Source organism: Oncorhynchus nerka, linkage group LG26 (genome assembly GCF_034236695.1).
Source record: "Oncorhynchus nerka isolate Pitt River linkage group LG26, Oner_Uvic_2.0, whole genome shotgun sequence".
Classification (NCBI taxonomy): domain Eukaryota; kingdom Metazoa; phylum Chordata; class Actinopteri; order Salmoniformes; family Salmonidae; genus Oncorhynchus; species Oncorhynchus nerka.
Window position 1 is genome coordinate 8,079,489 of NC_088421.1, and position 18,038 is coordinate 8,097,526.

Here is an 18,038-nt window from a genome sequence, read left to right on the forward strand (position 1 = left end):
ATACTGGCTGTCCGTTATTCTTTATGGCGTCGTTCGCAACCCGGTGTGGATGTGATAATTAATTGTATATCTCCAGCTGGAACTTCATATAAATGTAATTACATTTCAAGATGACATTAAATATGACATTTCACAGACTAAAGCATTTGGCAATGGAAAAATATTGGAGAGTAAAAAATGTGCACATTTTAGGACATATTGTGCTTCCATAGTGCAGGTGAGAATATGAAATTAAACTTTCATATTCAACGAATTCAATCTTTGCAAGATAATTAGATTGGGAAGGGGGTTATTGATTGTTCAATTAAAACCAATGCACTCATTAAAACATAATAGATATAGGGACTACTATCAGTCAAATTATAGTTGCAAAAATGATTATGGTCTGTACTCCACAGACCGTCAATAATAGACCCACAGGGTGGAAGGGCTCATATTAACGTGTACAACAATAAGGCAGAGGCATTTGACAGTTATAGCCTAGAAAATACAGTGTAGTTCATGAAAATGTTACGATCTTATTTCAATTGTAATTGCATAAGATGTTTTCATTATCATAGTCTAGTTTATCAGTAAAACACTTTCCATTTGTATTCTTTATTAACAAGACGTTAGACTACAGCTACAACTAATATGTAACCCCACAGTCTTATTTAAAGAAAACAAAAAATAGCACGTCTTTGACCACAGTTGATGATTGACAGTGTACCCCCTATTCCACCCCACCGTTCGCTGTCTCCATCCAGCTCAGCCCACTTTTACACGTCACTGGAATATCCAATCAGCTGGAGACCAATTTGTCAATGTCAGGTCACACACCAATCAGCAAAAGATATGGTAATACATTCCAGCCAATAGAGTCAGCCTTTGCATAGGTACATGGCTGCATCTGTCACATAGACAGTTGGGAGCCAGCTGGATCATCTTATGGAACTAAATGAAACTGAGCAAAACAAACCTTGAGGCTGATGTTATAGGCGTATTCATAGAGACCAGGCATAACTAGATTACTTTTGTATTGGGATGTAGGCCTATTTTAGGGGAACAGAAAGGCAGAAAGGAAGGATATACACACCTATTCATGTGGGTGTCCTTTCTGAATTAGATTTTGTCAATACCAGCTACTTAGGTAGTCTACATGAAGAACATTAAAAACGTTAGTAACACGTCAGTAACATTACACAACACAACAGACAGAAAATACATTGAGAGTGGACACGGGCAGGATTTACAGACTGACGTAACCACATTCAATGTCTGTCTGTAACATTGTCCAGTGTTGTCTTAGCTAAGTGCTCCCTAGATAATCCCATGACCCAGCTTTGGGAGAATCTGACCCAACGGCCCGACTGCGTTCCACGTATCTTAGGAATCCCAGCCCCAAATCCCCATTCCACTCCTGGACACCCCTCCAGAACTCCTCCCATTACCCAGAGCACCATGGCACCCATCATGGCCACGCACTGCCTCTGCCTGGCTTGTACAAATCACCCCCTGTCACTCTGTCAGATCTGTGTAACATAATTCACCCTATTTGACTATTTGACTTGGCTCTCTCACAAAAGGGGCTGAATGTGTGTAAGTGTGCGCTTCCCACCTCTACGTCACACCTGCTTTGATGGAGGCCAGACCCCGGGCTGCAGAGCCAGTGTGTGTGTGTGTGTGCATGTGCGTGTCTATTGTCCATAGTCTCTCTCTCTCCCATCACTGCTTTCCTCTCTCACAACCCTCTCAATTTCACTCCCTGTGTATTTTCTCTCTTTCACTCATTCCATTTCTCTGTATTTTTCTTTCCCACTCACTCGCTCTCTCATATTGTAGCCTATCCCTGTGTGAAACCCCCTTGTCAAACTCCCACTCCCACTTAGGCTTTGCCAGTGGGAGTCACTGGGATGGGGGCTAGGGAGGTTGTGTTGCCAGAGAGCCCTCCTCACTCTCTCCACCCCCCCCCCACCTCATTCATCCTCTCACCAGTCACTGGCAGCTTTTTGAGGGGACATTTTGACTGATGATATGGCCACTTCTCTGAACTCAAGCTGCTTAAAGATCATACAACCTAAAAAAGCTGTTGTCTTTTTTTTAGGTATTTATGGCAAAGGGTGGTGTTGTGGGTTTGTGGTTCTCAAATAAAGTTGGCTGTGAAAGGCATTTGTATTTGTATTTTTTTATCTCTCGCTCTCTCTATATATACTCTCTCTATACATTTTTTTAAATTATTTTACTTTTCTCTGATTAGCTCTGTGGCTGAAACCAATATGAATTCATAGTTTTACTTGGTAAGCATATATGCTAGGCCAAGGCCTATTGGTCTATCAAGCCATAAAAAAAACAATGAATATCTGATGTGTATTAAAGGGTCTGTTTTAATTTAATTATGGGGCTATTGCTAGCCTACCGTTGTTGTTATTTTATTCTTCCTCTCGGGAAGTTGAACTCTCTCTGACCTTTCAAGATTCTCTTCTGCCTCTGTCTGATATGAGAGGACGGAACCACGTGTTTGTGTGTGTTTTATTGCCCATACAGTTCAGACAGTGGCGGGACGTGAACACATTTGAGAAAACGTCCGGAAAACAGATGTTAGTCGGCTTTAAAAAATGATCTCATAAAAAGGCCAGCTGCTTTTGAGTCCGCTGTGACAGATGGAGATGTATCTGATATCTATTAACACTCACGCCTCGCTTCTAAAAGGCCATAATGGATGTTGCGAGTTTCCTGAGGATGTGGCACACGTGCGTCGCGTGCTCAGAGTCAACTGGTGCGTTGATGATGATAGCTTGTGCTGAGTGCAGCGAAGGACAAGAGAAATAGAGGATGTCATGACTGACCCTTTCGCTATGGAAATGTATCATCCCATGAAATTAACCAATTAATGCCATGTAATGCCACAGACTGGAATATATTCCGGAATTCATCTGATAACATTGAGGAGTTTACCACATCAGTCTCCGGCTCCATTAGTGCATCGACAACGTGACCATACAAAAATACCCCAACCAGAAGCTATGGATTACAGGCAACATCCACACTGAGTTAAAGGATAGATGTGCCGCTTTCAAGGAGTGGGACACTGATCCGGACGCTAATAAGAAATCCATCTCCGACCTCCGACGATCGATCAAACAGGCAAAGCGTCAATACAGGGTTAAGATCGAAACCCTACTATGCCTGCTCTGACGCTCAACGAATGTGGTAGGGCTTGCAAACTATCACGGACTACAAAGGGATACCCAGCCGCAAGCTTCCTAGCAAGGCCGCAGGGCTAGACAGAATACCAGGATGTGTACTTTGAGCATGCGCTGACCAGCTGGCAAGTGTCTTCAATTACATTTTCAATCTATCCCTGACCTGGTCTGTAATATCAACTTGTTTCAAGCAGACCACCATAGTCCCCGTGCCCAAGAATGCCAAGCTAACCTGCCTAAATACCTCCCGCCCAGTAGCACTCACATCTATAGCCATGAAATTATTTGAAGGCTAGTCATGGCTCACATCATCCTGGACCCACTCCAATTCGCATACCACCCCCACAATTGACCAGCCTTTCAAAGAAAAGTCATGGCTATAAATGTGAGTGCTACGGGATGATAGTCTTTTAGGCAGGTTAGTCCCCTCAAAGCTCATCACCAAGCTCAGGACTCTGGGACTGAACACCTCCCGCTACAACAGGATCGTGAACTTCCTGACAGGTCACCCCCAAGTGGTGAAGGTAGGCAACAACACATCCGCCATGCTGACCATCAACACGAGGCCCCTCAGGGGTGAGCGCTGCTTAGTACCCTCCGGTACTACCTGTTCAGCCATGACTCCATGGCCGAGCACGACTCCAACACCATCATCAAGTTTGCTGACGACGCGGCGGTGGTAGGACTGATCACCGACGACGATGAGGCAGAGCTTCAAGTTCCTCGGTGTCCACATCACTAAGGAGTTCATAAGTTCCACAACACACACACACACAGTTGTGTAGAGGGCACGACAGTGCCTCTTCCCCCTCTGAAAAGATTCGGCATGGGCCCTCAGATCCTCAAAAAGCTCTACAGCTGCACCATTGAGAGTTTTGACTGGCTGCATAATCGATTGGTACGGCAACTGCTTGGCACCCGACCGCAAGGCACTTATACAAAGGATGGCGAGTTCGGATCAGTACATCACTATGGCCGAGCTCCCTGCCATCCAGGACCTCTATACCAGGTGGTGTCAAAGACTCCAGCCACCCAAGCCATAGACTGTTCTCTCTGCTACCGCATATCTAGTGGTACCAGTGCATCAAGTCTGGAACCAACAGGACCCTGAGCAGCTTTTACCGTCGAGCCTTAAGACATCTCAACAAAATCCTAAATATCTAACGAAACGACTACCTGCATTGTCCCTTTTTTGCACGAACTCTCTTGCACTGACTCCATGCACACACACGGGACTCTACCCAAACACTCACAAATACTTAAACTGACACCCCAACACACACATACACATAACATGCGCACACATGCATACTGATGACACACACATGCTGCTGCTATTTATTATCTATCCTGTTGCCTAGTCACTTTACTCCTATCTATACATACATACATACATACATACAGTGGCAAGAAAAAGTATGTGAACCTTTAGGAATTACCTGGAATTCGGCACAGATTGGTCATAAAATGTGATCTGATCTAAGTCACAACAAAAGACAAACACAGTCTGCTTAAACTAATAACACACAAACCATTTTATGTTTTCTTGTCTTTATTGAACACACCGTGTAAACATTCACGGTGCATGGTGGGAGAAGTATGTGAACCCTTGGATTTAATAACTGGTTGACCCTCCTTTGGCAGGAATAACCTCCACCAAATGTTTTCTGTAGTTGCAGATCAGACCTGCACAACGGTCAGGAGGAATTTTGGACCGTTCCTCTTTATAAACAGTTTCAGTTCAGTAATATTCTTGAGATGTCTGGTGTGATCTGGTCTCTTGAGGTCATGCCAGAGCATCTCAATCGGGTTGAGGTCAGGACTCTGACTGGGCCACTCCAGAAGGCCTATTTTCTTCTGTTGAAGCCATTCTTTTGTTGATTTACTTCTGTGTTTTGGGTCGTTCTCCTGTTGCATCACCAAACTTCTGTTGAGCTTAAATTGGCAGGCCGATAGCCTTACATTCTCCTGCGAAATGTCTTGATAAACTTAGGAATTCATTTTTCCATTGATGATAGCAAGCTGTCCAAGCCCTGAGGCAGCAAAGCAGTCCCAAACCATGATGCTCCCTCCACCATACTTTTCAGTTGGGATGTGGTTTTGATGTTGGTGTGCTGTGCTGTGCCTTTTTTTCTCCACACATAGTGTTGTGTGTTCCTCCCAAACAACACAACCTTAGTTTCATCTGTCCACATAATATTTTGCTACTGGAACATCCAGGTGCTCTTTTGCGAACTTCAGACGTGCAGCAATGTTTTTTTGGACAGCAATGGCTTCTTCTGTGGTGTCCTCCCATGAACACGATTGTTTAGTGTGTTACGTAGCATAGACTCATCAACAGAGATGTTAGCATGTTCCAGAGATTTCTGTAAGTCTTTAGCTGACATTCTATGATTCTTCTTAACCTCATTGAGCATTCTGCGCTGTGCTCTTGCAGTTATCTTTGCATCAGGCAATGCTTCCTGTGAATAGCAAACTCACATTTTGTGAGTGTTTATTATAGGGCAGGGAAGCTCTAACCAATATATCCAACTGATTGGACTCCAGGTTAGCTGACTCCAATGAGCTTTTAGCCTAGGGGTTAGCATACTTTATCCAACCTACATTGGAAACGATTAAATGATGTATTCAATAGACAAGAAAAAGACCATCATATGTGTGTTATTAGTTTAAGCACACTACGTTTGTCTATGGTTGTGACTTAGAGGAAGATAAGATCAAATTTTATGACAAATTTATGCAGAAATCCAGGTCATTCCAAGGGGTTTGAATACTTTTTATTGCCACTGTAGCTACTTCCATTACCTCGTACCCTTGCACATCAGCTCAGTACTGGTGCTCCCTGTATATAGCCATTTGATTTTTACTCTTTATTGTCATTTGTTATTCCCTGTGTCACTATTTCTATTTTATCTTTAAATTGATTTGAAAAAGAACCTGTAGCTAAGCATTTCACTGTTAGTCTACATCTGCTGTTTACGAAGCATTGGACAAATAATATTTGATTTGAAAAAAAAAGCTTTGGCTATGGTACAGAGGATATGTGGACAATGCTATAAAAAATTATGTTTTCAATCTCTGTAGATAAATACAGACTACAATAGGCCTATTATTGAATTATAAAAGGCTTGGAAATAACCTAGGCCTATATGGTTTTTCAATTATTATTAGCCTATGTTTCTGGAATAAGCCTAATGGTAATGAAAAAAAACATGATAGGCTATAAACATAGGCCTACCTTACTACAAGGCACTAGTTCTAGGCAATCCATGATGAGATGGAAATATTCCCAGCTATTTGATTAGGCTTGGTTATGAGATTGATTGTCATGGTAGTTTGTCAATTCCGATACTATGTCAACGATATCCCTATCAGTGACTTTTCATTGGGGAGAGAGGAAATTACTCCACATGAGATGCTGCAAGGCGGTGAAAGGCCACTAGATGGCAGCAATGGCATAGTTGGGGAAACGAATCCTTGGTGGGCACAGTGTACGCAGACAGGTTTAATCATCAAGCCGATTAGAATTATGAGCAGGCAGTTTCATGCGTTCAATAAAAAGATTAATTCGTTTTTGTTGCCGTTAAAACTAATGAATGGACCGCTATCGCCTAACACAATGTATAGCTTACATACCTGTGTAGTGAACATGTTGCCTTTGTCTTCCCCATTACACATTTATTTCCATATAGGCACATTTCCATATAGGCACACGCCAGATTGAGAAGCGTTGTGTGGCGTGTGTAGCCTATAATAAAATGTTTTATTTATAATGCAATTATAATGCAATTCAAACGAAAGTAGGCTAAACACGAATGGCAGTAAAATTGCATAGAACATCGTAAACTAAAGATTTAGAGAGTTAAGATTTTTAGAGGTGTAGGCTAAATAAAGAATTTCATCCGTTTCCGTTTCTTCCATCCTTATATGAAAGTAGCAGGTGATCCTTGTACATTTGAACAATTGTTTATTTTTAAGAGACCTACATACCCTCTTGCCATCAAATTCGTTCAACATTATCATTTCAAAATCGAAATAATTCTTAAACCTATAATGTTTTCCAATTATATAATATCGTACCAGTTATACCAATTTCTAAATCTAAAGCATCGCAATGTAATCTAAAATAGGCCTACAAGCAACGTTTGTATGCTATTCAATTTCTTTACATATACTATAACATTTACCACAGACACATCTTCATTGTCCATGCTTAATTTAACCTAATTATGGCCTATATTGAACAATTAAAACGATATTTAGCACAGACTGATATGGAATATAGAAAGCTCCACCCTGCAGCAGACACGTCCAATCACATTTTGAGATTTAACATCTGAAACGCTTCATTGGCTCTTGCTATGAGGGCGGGGGATGTTGACGTAAGACCCTGACGTCCAATCAAAACAGACACCACACCCCATGTCTCATGACTATTCACAACTGAGATTATCATTGAAAATATTCATTTCAAAAGACACTGTGAGCTACAGCCTTCACTGCTCACAGGAACCCTTTTCGAAGAAACAAGAAAACACAGTGTCAAATGAGGTATGATATATGGAACAGGAGCCATTTTGACAACACAAGATATACATTTTAATTAGCTTGACAACAGGCAGACTACATTTGAAAAAAAGAAGCTGTCAATAGAAATCAACAAAGCGAAAAATGATTAGCCTCTTCTTCGTTGGCGTTAAAAATTGAAATATTAAAAGTGTATTTGTCCATCATAGACTAGTAACAAAATATGTTATTCTTATAGTCCTAATGGTGTTCTCAGTGCTTTAGAAAAAACATAGGCCTACCCACCTACGCCAACTTCGTTTTAGTAAAAACACAAAATAATTCTAAAACATAAATTAACATGGAGTAACCTGACTTTCAACTAGATACAGAACTACTGTAACACTACACAGGCTATTGCCTTTTTCTGTTCAATTTACAAAGCTTTAAAAGTGTAGTATAACATAACTTCATATTTCAAGTTCTCTGTAACATAACTTCATAATTATTGAAGCCCAAGCAACAGTTTCCCTAGTTGTGTAGGTCTGCACACATTACAACAAAATGCAGTTGATTTCTTGGTTTGGTTAAAACATTTCTTTAGAGTATTTTGGTGGGTTAAGGGAAATTAACAAAATCATATGCTATAATCTAGCATAATATCTTGCAATTTATTGCAAATCAAATAAATTAAATAGATTATTTCCAAAATAATACATACAAAATGTCAGATTGCCTTCATATGAAAAATGCCCATACTTGCCACTAGTTACCATAAACATAGCCTATTTAAGCATAAAACGCTAAATACACCTTTAATATTTACACATACATTCGTACTGTTCATTCCACTGTAAGACATTTGACCTTTGGACAGGCGGTGTAGATCATTTGAGTATTGACCACTTTATTTGTTCTTTGGCAGACTGCATTATCTGGAAAGAAAACCCCCAGAAAGGACACTTTCAGATTCAATGTGGAAAAACAACATTATCACAGATCATATAGTAAGTAGCCTATTATAGTATGCAGTGTGTTATATTTATTGTTCATTGTGACACTTCAACCAGTAGGTGTCACTGTTGTATTAATGTGAATTTGAATGGAACTGCTCATGCTTTCATTATTTACATGAAATATGAGCTCCTTAAACTTGCAAGTGTAACATCAAACGTTGTAAGTGTATTTTGTGTAGTAGACACAAAAAAGTGACAGTCAGCTTCTCTGAGCAGACAAATTCATTTTCATCTTGCTTAGAAACAATTTAATTCTATTCAACATCGGCAATGACATGATGCAAGTGTGACTCAGTGATTTATAAAATGTCACTCTTCCTGCTAAAACGAAATTCCACATGAGAATCAAACTGCATTTTTTGGGCTGTTGAAACAGAGATGCATAGCATAAAACTACACACCAGGGGGCGCAAGGAACCCAGCTAAAATTATGAACTTGTGACTAGCGTTTACTGTCTACCTCTAGTCGTTTACGGTTTCGTTTCATGTTAGTGTTTATTGTTTTAGGTTTATTGTCAAGGTCTAGTGTTTTTATATAGGCACCATGACAATTCCATTTCTATTAGAGGATCGAAAGGTATTGTCATTGACGTTTGGTTCCAACAAGGGAGAGAAACTGCCACAAGACAAATAGTTAATAGCTTTGGATATGAACCCTTCCTTGCAAGCAGGGTCTGACTCAGGAGTAAAGCGCAGTCTGAAAGTCACACCGAGAGATGACCAGTATAGAACAGTCATGATGTGTCCATTCTATACACTTCATATCTATCTGCAACATTCTGGTCTTCTGAACACGCCCCAAGAGACTCAAAATGTCCCATGTTGGAGGGTGAGGAGTGAGAGGACTTACATTGGAGGTCATAGCCAATTTGTCCGTAATGTGCTGTGAGGGTTAAAGTAGAGGGTTAGGAGAAGAAGGAAAGAGGAAGTAACAGGCAGAACATTGCATGAAGGTAAGAGCAATTCAGCAGCCATGTTGATCATGCAATGTGGCCCATTCCATAATTTACTATGCAGGTGTGAGCATGGCATCAAATCCAGATGCAGGTTAGTTCATGCTGGCAAAGCTGGCAAAATTATATTGAAAGCATTCTGTATGAATGCAGTGTGTTTGGCACTCAAAGAATACACGATTCAAATGGATAAATCTGTTTGAATGCAGTGACTTTAGTCAAATGGAAACCCTATTGTAGTATGATGTCATATAACTGGACCCCATCTTTTAAATCAACCTTCAAACAATCAGGTACTATGAGTAGTAATATGATTGTTTTCAAATTGAACAATACTGGGAGACAATTATCCATATATTGTGTACTGTGGCTTTATTCTACAGAACATTTAGTATAGAAATGATGAAAATGGGTAACTGGAAAGACACGAATCAGGGCTGGGGTCAAATCCATTTAAAATCCAGTCCATTCAAGAAGTACACCAAATTCCTATTCCAAAGCATTGAAGATAATTTGAATTTTGCTGTACTTCCCGAATTGACAAAAACTCAAAATCGAACTGACCCCAACCCTGATAAGAATCATGTTATAGTTTATATGCAATTAATATACTGTACATGACAGTAGAATAGAAGGTTATGTCATCAGGTGTGAGATGAAATGAATGGCTAAAGCTGTATCAATGGAAAAGATCATCATAGTCTATACATGCAGTGACATTGCTTTGTTTGTTTGTGTGTTTATGACCTCACCTGAGCCACGCTCTGCTCTGACAGTGGGTTCTCATCCGCCTGGAATAGATACAGTAAAAGAGGGGACATGACGTCATAGCAATCACACACCATTAGGGGCTGTGTGTGTGTAAAGAGTCAAACACATAAAGCAAGCAACAACTAAGATAACATAATACCCTTATAACAATCATGTGATGCCTTGCATTGCTAATGTAAATGCACTCTGACACTGGTGAATATGTCAATGACCACCGCAATCCAATCAAAATGGCTGCCTCACACAAGGCATGCATTGTGCAAGGGAGTACTACAAAGGGCCCCGCTGCTCTTAAAGTGTACCAACACCTATGGTATTTCCTGGAACCCCATACGGACTCCTTGAAACACTCTGGGTAACCTCAGTCTAACCACTGACAAACCCAAGCAAGACAGACTTAGTGGACAGTTGTTCCAACATTGTGAACCTAAAGTGGCATGCTCTCTCACCATGCAGTTACCTGCACTGGATCTCCCTCAACCCCTCCCTCCCTCCCTCCCTCCCTCACTCGCCCTCTCTGGTTGTTGGGGCAGTCTGTTGCTATGCACACTGGCTTCTGTCCGTCTGTCCATCAATGTTACCAACGATGTAATCAAAGAGGTCGAAGCCGTAGGCTTGCTCTGAACCATCCAGCTGACAGTGTGAGGAGATGGGTGGGGTCGGGGGAGAGAGAGGACACATGTAAGAGGAAGATGAGATGGACTTGGGTGTTGAGGGGATGGTGGGGAGGGGGGCTGAAGACTGGGATTTGGTGTTGTGACATCAAATAAGTTAATTAATTTTCCTCAAACATACAGGTTATCAGATTCCACAACAAACCCACTAAACACAATCCCTACCTCAGTCGGTCCGAAAATATCATAATTTCCTATAGTCATCTGTGTCTTAGAGTATTGTACTCATATCAGAATCTATGTATTCATCCATACAGTAGACATAGTCCGTGATTGTAGATGTCTTACCCTGTAATTGACCTTCTGGATGACCTGTTGGGGGTCGCTTTCCAAGATCACCCTGGTAACACAATGCTAGGGTCAGTAACTCAGAGAACACAAGATATTGTACCAGTAACTCCCAAACCCCAACTCCATCCCATGAATGATACCTCAAATCAAAGTTTATTGGTCGTGTACACAGTTTAACAGATGTTATAGCAGGTGAAGTTTAATTATTATGTTAATAACTCCCAACAAGGCAGTAAAATGTCAAACAAGGACACAAATAATCAAAAAAAAAAATCAAAACAAGAAATGTGGGAAAGAATCCAATTATCAACACAAATAGCAATGTAACAGTAATCCAAATGCAATCTATACGTTACCCCCCGTCGATAATTTCGTCCACTACTAAGAAGACTCCGTCCATGTTGTCCAATAGACACCTTCTCTCCACATTTTTCCTGGAAGTAAGAAAACTTGATTGACTTACTTGAATTGTAGTTAGTATGTGGAGCCCAATCTGTGATTGGGTCTCATATTATTGCCTTGTGACCAGAAATGTAGGGGACACTACTGCTGATGTCACCTTAGGCTATTCTGTACATTTCAAACACAGACTTAAATTAACTTCCTGTAGTACCAGTTGTCAAGGTTTGAAATGATACTTAACAGTTGGCATTTTGTTTTTGTTAAATAGGAGAAAAACTGCATGAAATGAGTAGAGAGCAAACAGATGAATTGACTCTCTCCCTCCCTGCATTGCTACTGCATTGGTTTCTATGGTAACGGCTCCAGCCCGTCAAGCTGTTCCACTACACAGAGGGCTCTGGGTGTGTCACTGTCATCCGATCATAATTTAACCCAAAATAAACCATCACTAACTTACTGCGGGCATCAACTGTTTCGGTTCCCCATATTTTGAACGCATGAAGGAAACAATTACACCAGAGTTACTCAAATCAGAAATTAACTTCTCATTTTGTTGACCTGTCCCCATATGTACAAGAGTGAGGTTTTCACTAATTATTTACCCAAAAAAATTGAATAATCGTTTCTTGAGTGGCTGTTGACTTTGTTAAGTTTTTCTCCTCGATGTTACTACAATCGTTAGCCTCTAAAGGTTGACTGACCTCCTCACTTTTAAAATGTGAGGTTACTTCAACATAGGACAACACTTGTACGCTTACCTTAGGATTTGACCGAGGGACTCAAACAGACAGTTCAGTACAGCCATGAGCATGAGCTATAGGAAGAGAGAGAGAGCAGTGGAGGATGAAAGGAAAACAAGAGAATTGAGAGGTATAGATGGAGGCCAGGAGAAATAAACATAGAAAGGATGTGGGAAAGAGAGAGCAAAAAGTCAGGTGTGGTTGAATCACTCGGCTTGTTGTATATAAATGCTGAGATGCCATAAAGGGGCTGGTCTTTCGCTTTGCAATGTACACAGCAACAAGAAGTGCTAAAGAAAATGAAATTATCAGCCATTTATTCTCATGGGCATTTTCTATATATAGCGTCTCCATTGATGACGTCATGCAGACAAATGACCTGTGGCATGTATTCATGGATGCCAATGGCAGTCAGGCTTCCCCAAAAATTTACCAATATATACAGTATATATTTTTTAAATCTTTTGTCTCTCCGAGTTTAATCATTTTCATTCAATTTTCAAAAGAGGCTGAATGCATCTCACCGGAGAAAGCATCCGAGCGAGCCAAACAGCAGCCCTCTGTCTCTACGTATCGGCATCTATCTGATGCCGTCTGGTCCAAACTAGTATGACATTGTTGCCACCTGTAGCATTGAATGTGCAAGGGAAGTCAGCGAGCATTTGGCCTCCCTTGTTTAAATTTTTATTTTATTTTTAATTGCCAATCAACATTGAGCTAAACTGAGCTCAACTGTGAATAGTCCTGGCGCACCAAAAAAAAATAAGGAAAAAAAAGGGAAGCCAGTCTGGATTTTGGCATCACTCCTATCAAATCGCATTGTGAGCATACGTCATTGACAGAAACAACTTCAATTGTTGCATCTCATTGTATTGTTGTCCTCCGGTGCCTAGCTAGCTAGCTCAAATTGGCACTTTCCTAAATTAGCCATGGATAGAGATAGGGATTTGGACTTGTGGTTGTAATGAATTATCTGTACTGGACAATGATTATAATGGCGATTCTGATCCAACCATTAATTAATACATTGTGCCCCTGGCCTGAGAGGATGGAAGTTCAATATGTAGCTAGGTGTAGTAGGCTAATGTTAACTAGCTAACGTTGCCTATGAAAGGAAGTTAGGCTAGCTAGCAAGCATTTTTGCCAGGTAGTCTAGGACAACAAAAAATAAGTGTGTACTGTATAACAGAGTGATAGACCCTTTTGTCAACATGAAAGAGAGGAGGATGGCATTGGCGTTTCTCTACAAGTAGGGAGAGTCAACATGTTTTCCTACTCGCACGAATGCACATGCACACTCACACAGAAATCCGAACCATGGACAGCCACATCATATATAGCTTACGTTGATTGGACTAAATTGTTTTTGGTATCTTTTAGTTGTCACTGTATTAGACTAATCAGGGGTGACTTGATGATGTTGAAGTTGAAATGGTGCTGGAGTAGTGGAGGCAGCGCTTTGTGGATTTTTGTGTGATAAAACAAAAAGGTGTGGTTGAATGTATTCTACCACTGAGTCTTCTTATTGTCTCGGCTTTCAGGCATATATACACACACCTAATAAATAAATATAATTACATTTTTATTTTACCTTTATTTAACTAGGCAAGTCAGTTAAGAACACATTTTTATTTTCAATGACGGCCTAGCAACAGTAGATTAACTGCTTTGTTCAGGGGCAGAACGACATATTTGTACCTTGTCAGCTCAGGGATTCTATCTTGCAACCTTTCGGTTACTAGTCCTACACTCTAACCACTAGAATACACTGCCACCCCACATACACACACACACACACACACATATATATCACGGACGCAAGACAATAATTAGCAGGTTAAAGATGAAACAACGCAATTATCACAACACAGGTTGAAATAGGAGGGAAGCCATTTTTACCCATGCACCACTACTGAAAATGACATGTTGCTTTCTGAGATCCGAATTCTAAATTGATATGCGAGGGCTTAACGCAGACTTTGTGTGAATTATGCATTGATGTCAATGCAAGATTAGTGCAAAAAACTTGAGTTGCATGCGGACTGCGGATCTCAAGTCAGGATCCGGGCCATAATGCAGTCTTTGAAGCACCAGTCTAGCCTTGTACTCCTTCTGCATCTGAAGCACATTACCTACCTCATTCTCCTGTGAACTGCCCACCACGTAGAAGAACAGGTCAATGCTGCACTTATACACGATCGTCATCCCCTCCACAAAGGCAATCTCATCTGCTTAGAGAGAATGAAAGAGCGAGAGAGATAGAGAGCGAGACAGAGCGAGACGCTGAGATTTCAAGCCACCAAGTGACCTTTATTGCAACGTTAAAGCACATCCACACCTTATTCACATATACAGACATAACCAAGTGAGAAGTTTCATGGATGTTGCCAATAATGGAGGCTTCCAATTTAAACGAGTGTTGTCACATAAAATGCTAATCTCCTATGTAAGGAGGGATATCGAGACAGAGAGTGGGTATCCTCCTTAGGGGCAGGTGGACCCGGGGTGTCAGATGACTGCTGTGAATTTCATTGGAACAAAAGAGTGTGAGAGCTGTCTGTCGCTGAACTGGTTCCCTCCCCTTTTGTTCACTGTAAGGTGAGCTTGGGAGGACTGAAGAACCCAGAGGAACCAATACTGTTTCTCAACTTTTAGACAAACTAACCAATGAGGGTTGAGCCACAGGCTAATACTATACAGCTAACACTGCCTCATGGTTTTCTATGGTGGAGGATACACAGAAGGTGTGTGTACAACCGGTCATGACCTAATAATGCTTGACGAGAAGCCAAAGAAGTCTGGTACACATATGCAATGATTTACATTATGATCCTGTTGATACTGATTTCACTGACAGTAAACATCTTCTCAACTCTCACCACATTGCTAGAAACTTTAAAAAAAAAAATATATATATATATATATATATATATTTTATCTTAGTGGTTCATTAAAACTATAAAATGGACCAGAATATCAGGCCTCAAGCTCAATTATCCACTCCAATAGTCTCCTGGGACATTTTTATGGGGTAAAAACTTACTGTCAGCTTTGTGTGTCTTGTTGAAAACATTCTTTTCAAAGTTCTTCTGCTCCTTCATGGAGGGGTAGAGCTCTTTGTCGTAGTACTAAAACACAACAAAGACAGAATTTTGAGTCATTACTTATGATTAATACACCATCTACAACAAGTGCTCATTTGGGGCAGTACTCACAATGTCGACTTCACAACAATAACCAACGTGGGTCGCTATTGGACAACTGTTATTAGCATACCTTTGATAGAAGTCTATTGCCATCGTTATCCAAAATGAAGACTGCTTTCACTGTGTACAGTGAGGGTTCCTGAAAGACAGTATGACCACATGTTGACCAGAATCAAGGACAATTTGCATTTCCATAGGACCTAGGCATACTGAACACATTCCTAACAGTTATTACTAGAGCACTGATGATGATGATATTCTCTTTCAGGAATACCTAGGATAGGATAAAGTAATCCTTCTCACCCCCCCCTTGAAAGATTTAGATGCACTATTGTAAAGTGGCTGTTCCACTGGATGTCTTAAGGTGAACGCACCAATTTGTAAGTCGCTCTGGATAAGAGCGTCTGCTAAATGACTTAAATGTAAATGTAAATGTATATTGGTGATGATAATACAGTCAAGTTATTCAAAAGCATGAGGAATACGACAAGAACAGGAAGAAATGTGAGTGTAGATGACGATGGTCCCAGAGCCTTCAGTTACTTCCATCCCACGGTGCCTTGGTTGAACCGGGCCAAAGTTCTGTTATGCACTGACTACCACAGACTCAGAGCCTAAGTGTATCACAGAACTTGGGCCAGGAACATCACATTCAGGACTTTAGAGTTGAATTGGAGGAAAAGTCCAAACCAGTCATCCAGATGTCAATGGCAATTAGAAACAGTCAATAGTGGAACGAATTCCTTGAACAGTTCAATGAGGTGCAGGTGTCAGGTAACCAGTCCTGTGGTCCTTTGTGCAACATTACTTTATGCATTAAGTACAGTGAATATCAATATCAAGAGTGCATAACTTATTGAAATCCACATCCAGACACTGTACTGTGCAGCCATTAATGACCGCCTACTAACAGAAAACACTGCAATTTACATAGAGCAATACATCAGTTAAAATGATATCAGTAAAAAAAAAAAAAAAAAAATTTTTAAAGTGTGTATATATACGAGAGAGAAAGAGATACCTTTTGAGGCTGGGGGTCAAGTGCTGTACAGCGGGTGTTAATCAACGAAAAGTAATTGCGGCCTTGTCCAGCGCTGCTTGTATTATTTAAAGTTTAAATTACAGTATATTAAAAAAAAAACTGTAAAGTTGAAACGTAAACCTTAATTTATCTTAGTACAATGATAATCTGTCTACAGTTTAGCTCAAAAGTGTGAAATTATTCTATACATATTTTGTTGAAAAACCCACCTGTGGAATCAAGTTTTTGGTAAGCGTAAAATGCTGCGCAACGCACCTCCTCCGGTTGAAACCAAATATCGTAGACGTGGCACACAATATATTCAGTGTTCACCCTTCAATGCTTGGGCAGGGTGATGTCACATTTATAGTACAAGTATAACGGATAACCGACACCTCATGCCATTCATTTAAGTGTAAATCATAACAAATTGGGTTATAATATCAGATATGTGACATGGGGTAGCTTTTCAGACAGTATGCCCCTCTCTCTGGGATGATTTGGCAACTGTTCGAGTTTGTACAACAGCAATTGCCCATTGACGAGGAAAAAGTACAACACATGTTGCTGCTGGTTGTGGAATTTCAGTACGCTACACTCAAATAGCGCATAGACTACATTCAGATAACAACGACAGTCGTGCAGAATACAGTACCTCCTAATGTCTGCTATCGCACCTGAAAAGATTAGATCCAGCCAGTCAGAGACCTCAAACAATCACATCTTAGGCTGTCCATACTGTAAAATACTGAATACAACATCTTACGCAGCAAAGGGCTATAATGAATGCTATTCAAGCAATGGCCGACGAGGCCTAATCATGCGTTTGCAAGGTAATGCTCGTTTAGAAATATGTTTAAAGCGCCATATCCCTACCGATTGCTTACCAGAGACGCGATCTCCATAGTGGTTCTCTGGTGTTGACGTGGACAGGTTTGAGCTGTCATTCTAGTAGACCTCGCAAAATCCTCTGACTCATGGGTGGGCGGGCCTGGAGGAGGCTCTGCGAAACCAAGCCCTTCATTCGGCCATGTTGGCTCCCTCTAGTTCGTGAATGATGTTAGGTCCTTGTTCTCTAGGAACCACAATGGTGTCCGTTTCTTATAGCGGTGCTTTTACGCGTTACTCCAACATTAACACCGATGAGGTTTTTGGTGACTTCACCTACTTCATATGGCCAAGCAGTGCATTATGGGACATTATGCATATAAATCCTATCAGTAGTATATTTAATCGCATGTGTTTAGTGCATGTCATACGTGAATTACTCTTGTTA

General features: G+C 40.7%; 1 protein-coding gene across 6 annotated transcripts; it reads right to left on the reverse strand.

The window, feature by feature from the left end:
- Nucleotides 1-7,757: 7,757 nt before the first annotated feature.
- LOC115110163 (coatomer subunit zeta-1-like) lies at nt 7,758-17,791 on the reverse strand. Of its 6 annotated transcripts, XR_003860607.2 has the most exons (11): nt 17,650-17,791; nt 15,812-15,880; nt 15,579-15,663; nt 14,672-14,766; nt 12,554-12,609; nt 11,750-11,827; nt 11,391-11,442; nt 10,941-11,061; nt 10,410-10,448; nt 9,555-9,587; nt 8,570-8,623 (listed from the first exon to the last, which is right to left on the reverse strand). XR_003860607.2 is itself a non-coding variant. In XM_029635574.2 (10 exons), exons 1-10 carry the CDS (start codon nt 17,707-17,709, stop codon nt 8,576-8,578), a joined length of 615 nt encoding a protein of 204 aa, XP_029491434.1. In that variant the 5' UTR covers nt 17,710-17,777; the 3' UTR covers nt 7,758-8,575. The 6 variants fall into 6 exon arrangements, 4 of the variants coding, with proteins under 4 accessions (XP_029491434.1, XP_029491435.1, XP_029491436.1 ...); XM_029635574.2 differs by lacking the exon at nt 10,941-11,061 and having other exon boundaries at nt 7,758-8,623; nt 17,650-17,777; XM_029635575.2 differs by lacking the exon at nt 10,941-11,061 and having other exon boundaries at nt 7,758-8,623; nt 14,672-14,763; nt 17,650-17,765.
- Nucleotides 17,792-18,038: the final 247 nt, after the last annotated feature.

Excerpts from the sequence above, each read along its gene's own strand:
- LOC115110163 (XM_029635574.2), bottom strand. The coding sequence starts at position 17,709 with ATGACAGCTCAAACCTGTCCACGTCAACACCAGAGAACCACTATGGAG. Across the intron at positions 15,881-17,649 it reads CTATGGAGATCGCGTCTCTG|GAACCCTCACTGTACACAGT; the intron begins GTAAGCAATCGG and ends ACTGTCTTTCAG. Across the intron at positions 8,624-9,554 it reads AATTGGCTATGACCTCCAAT|ATAATGCAGTCTGCCAAAGA; the intron begins GTAAGTCCTCTC and ends TTTTCTTTCCAG.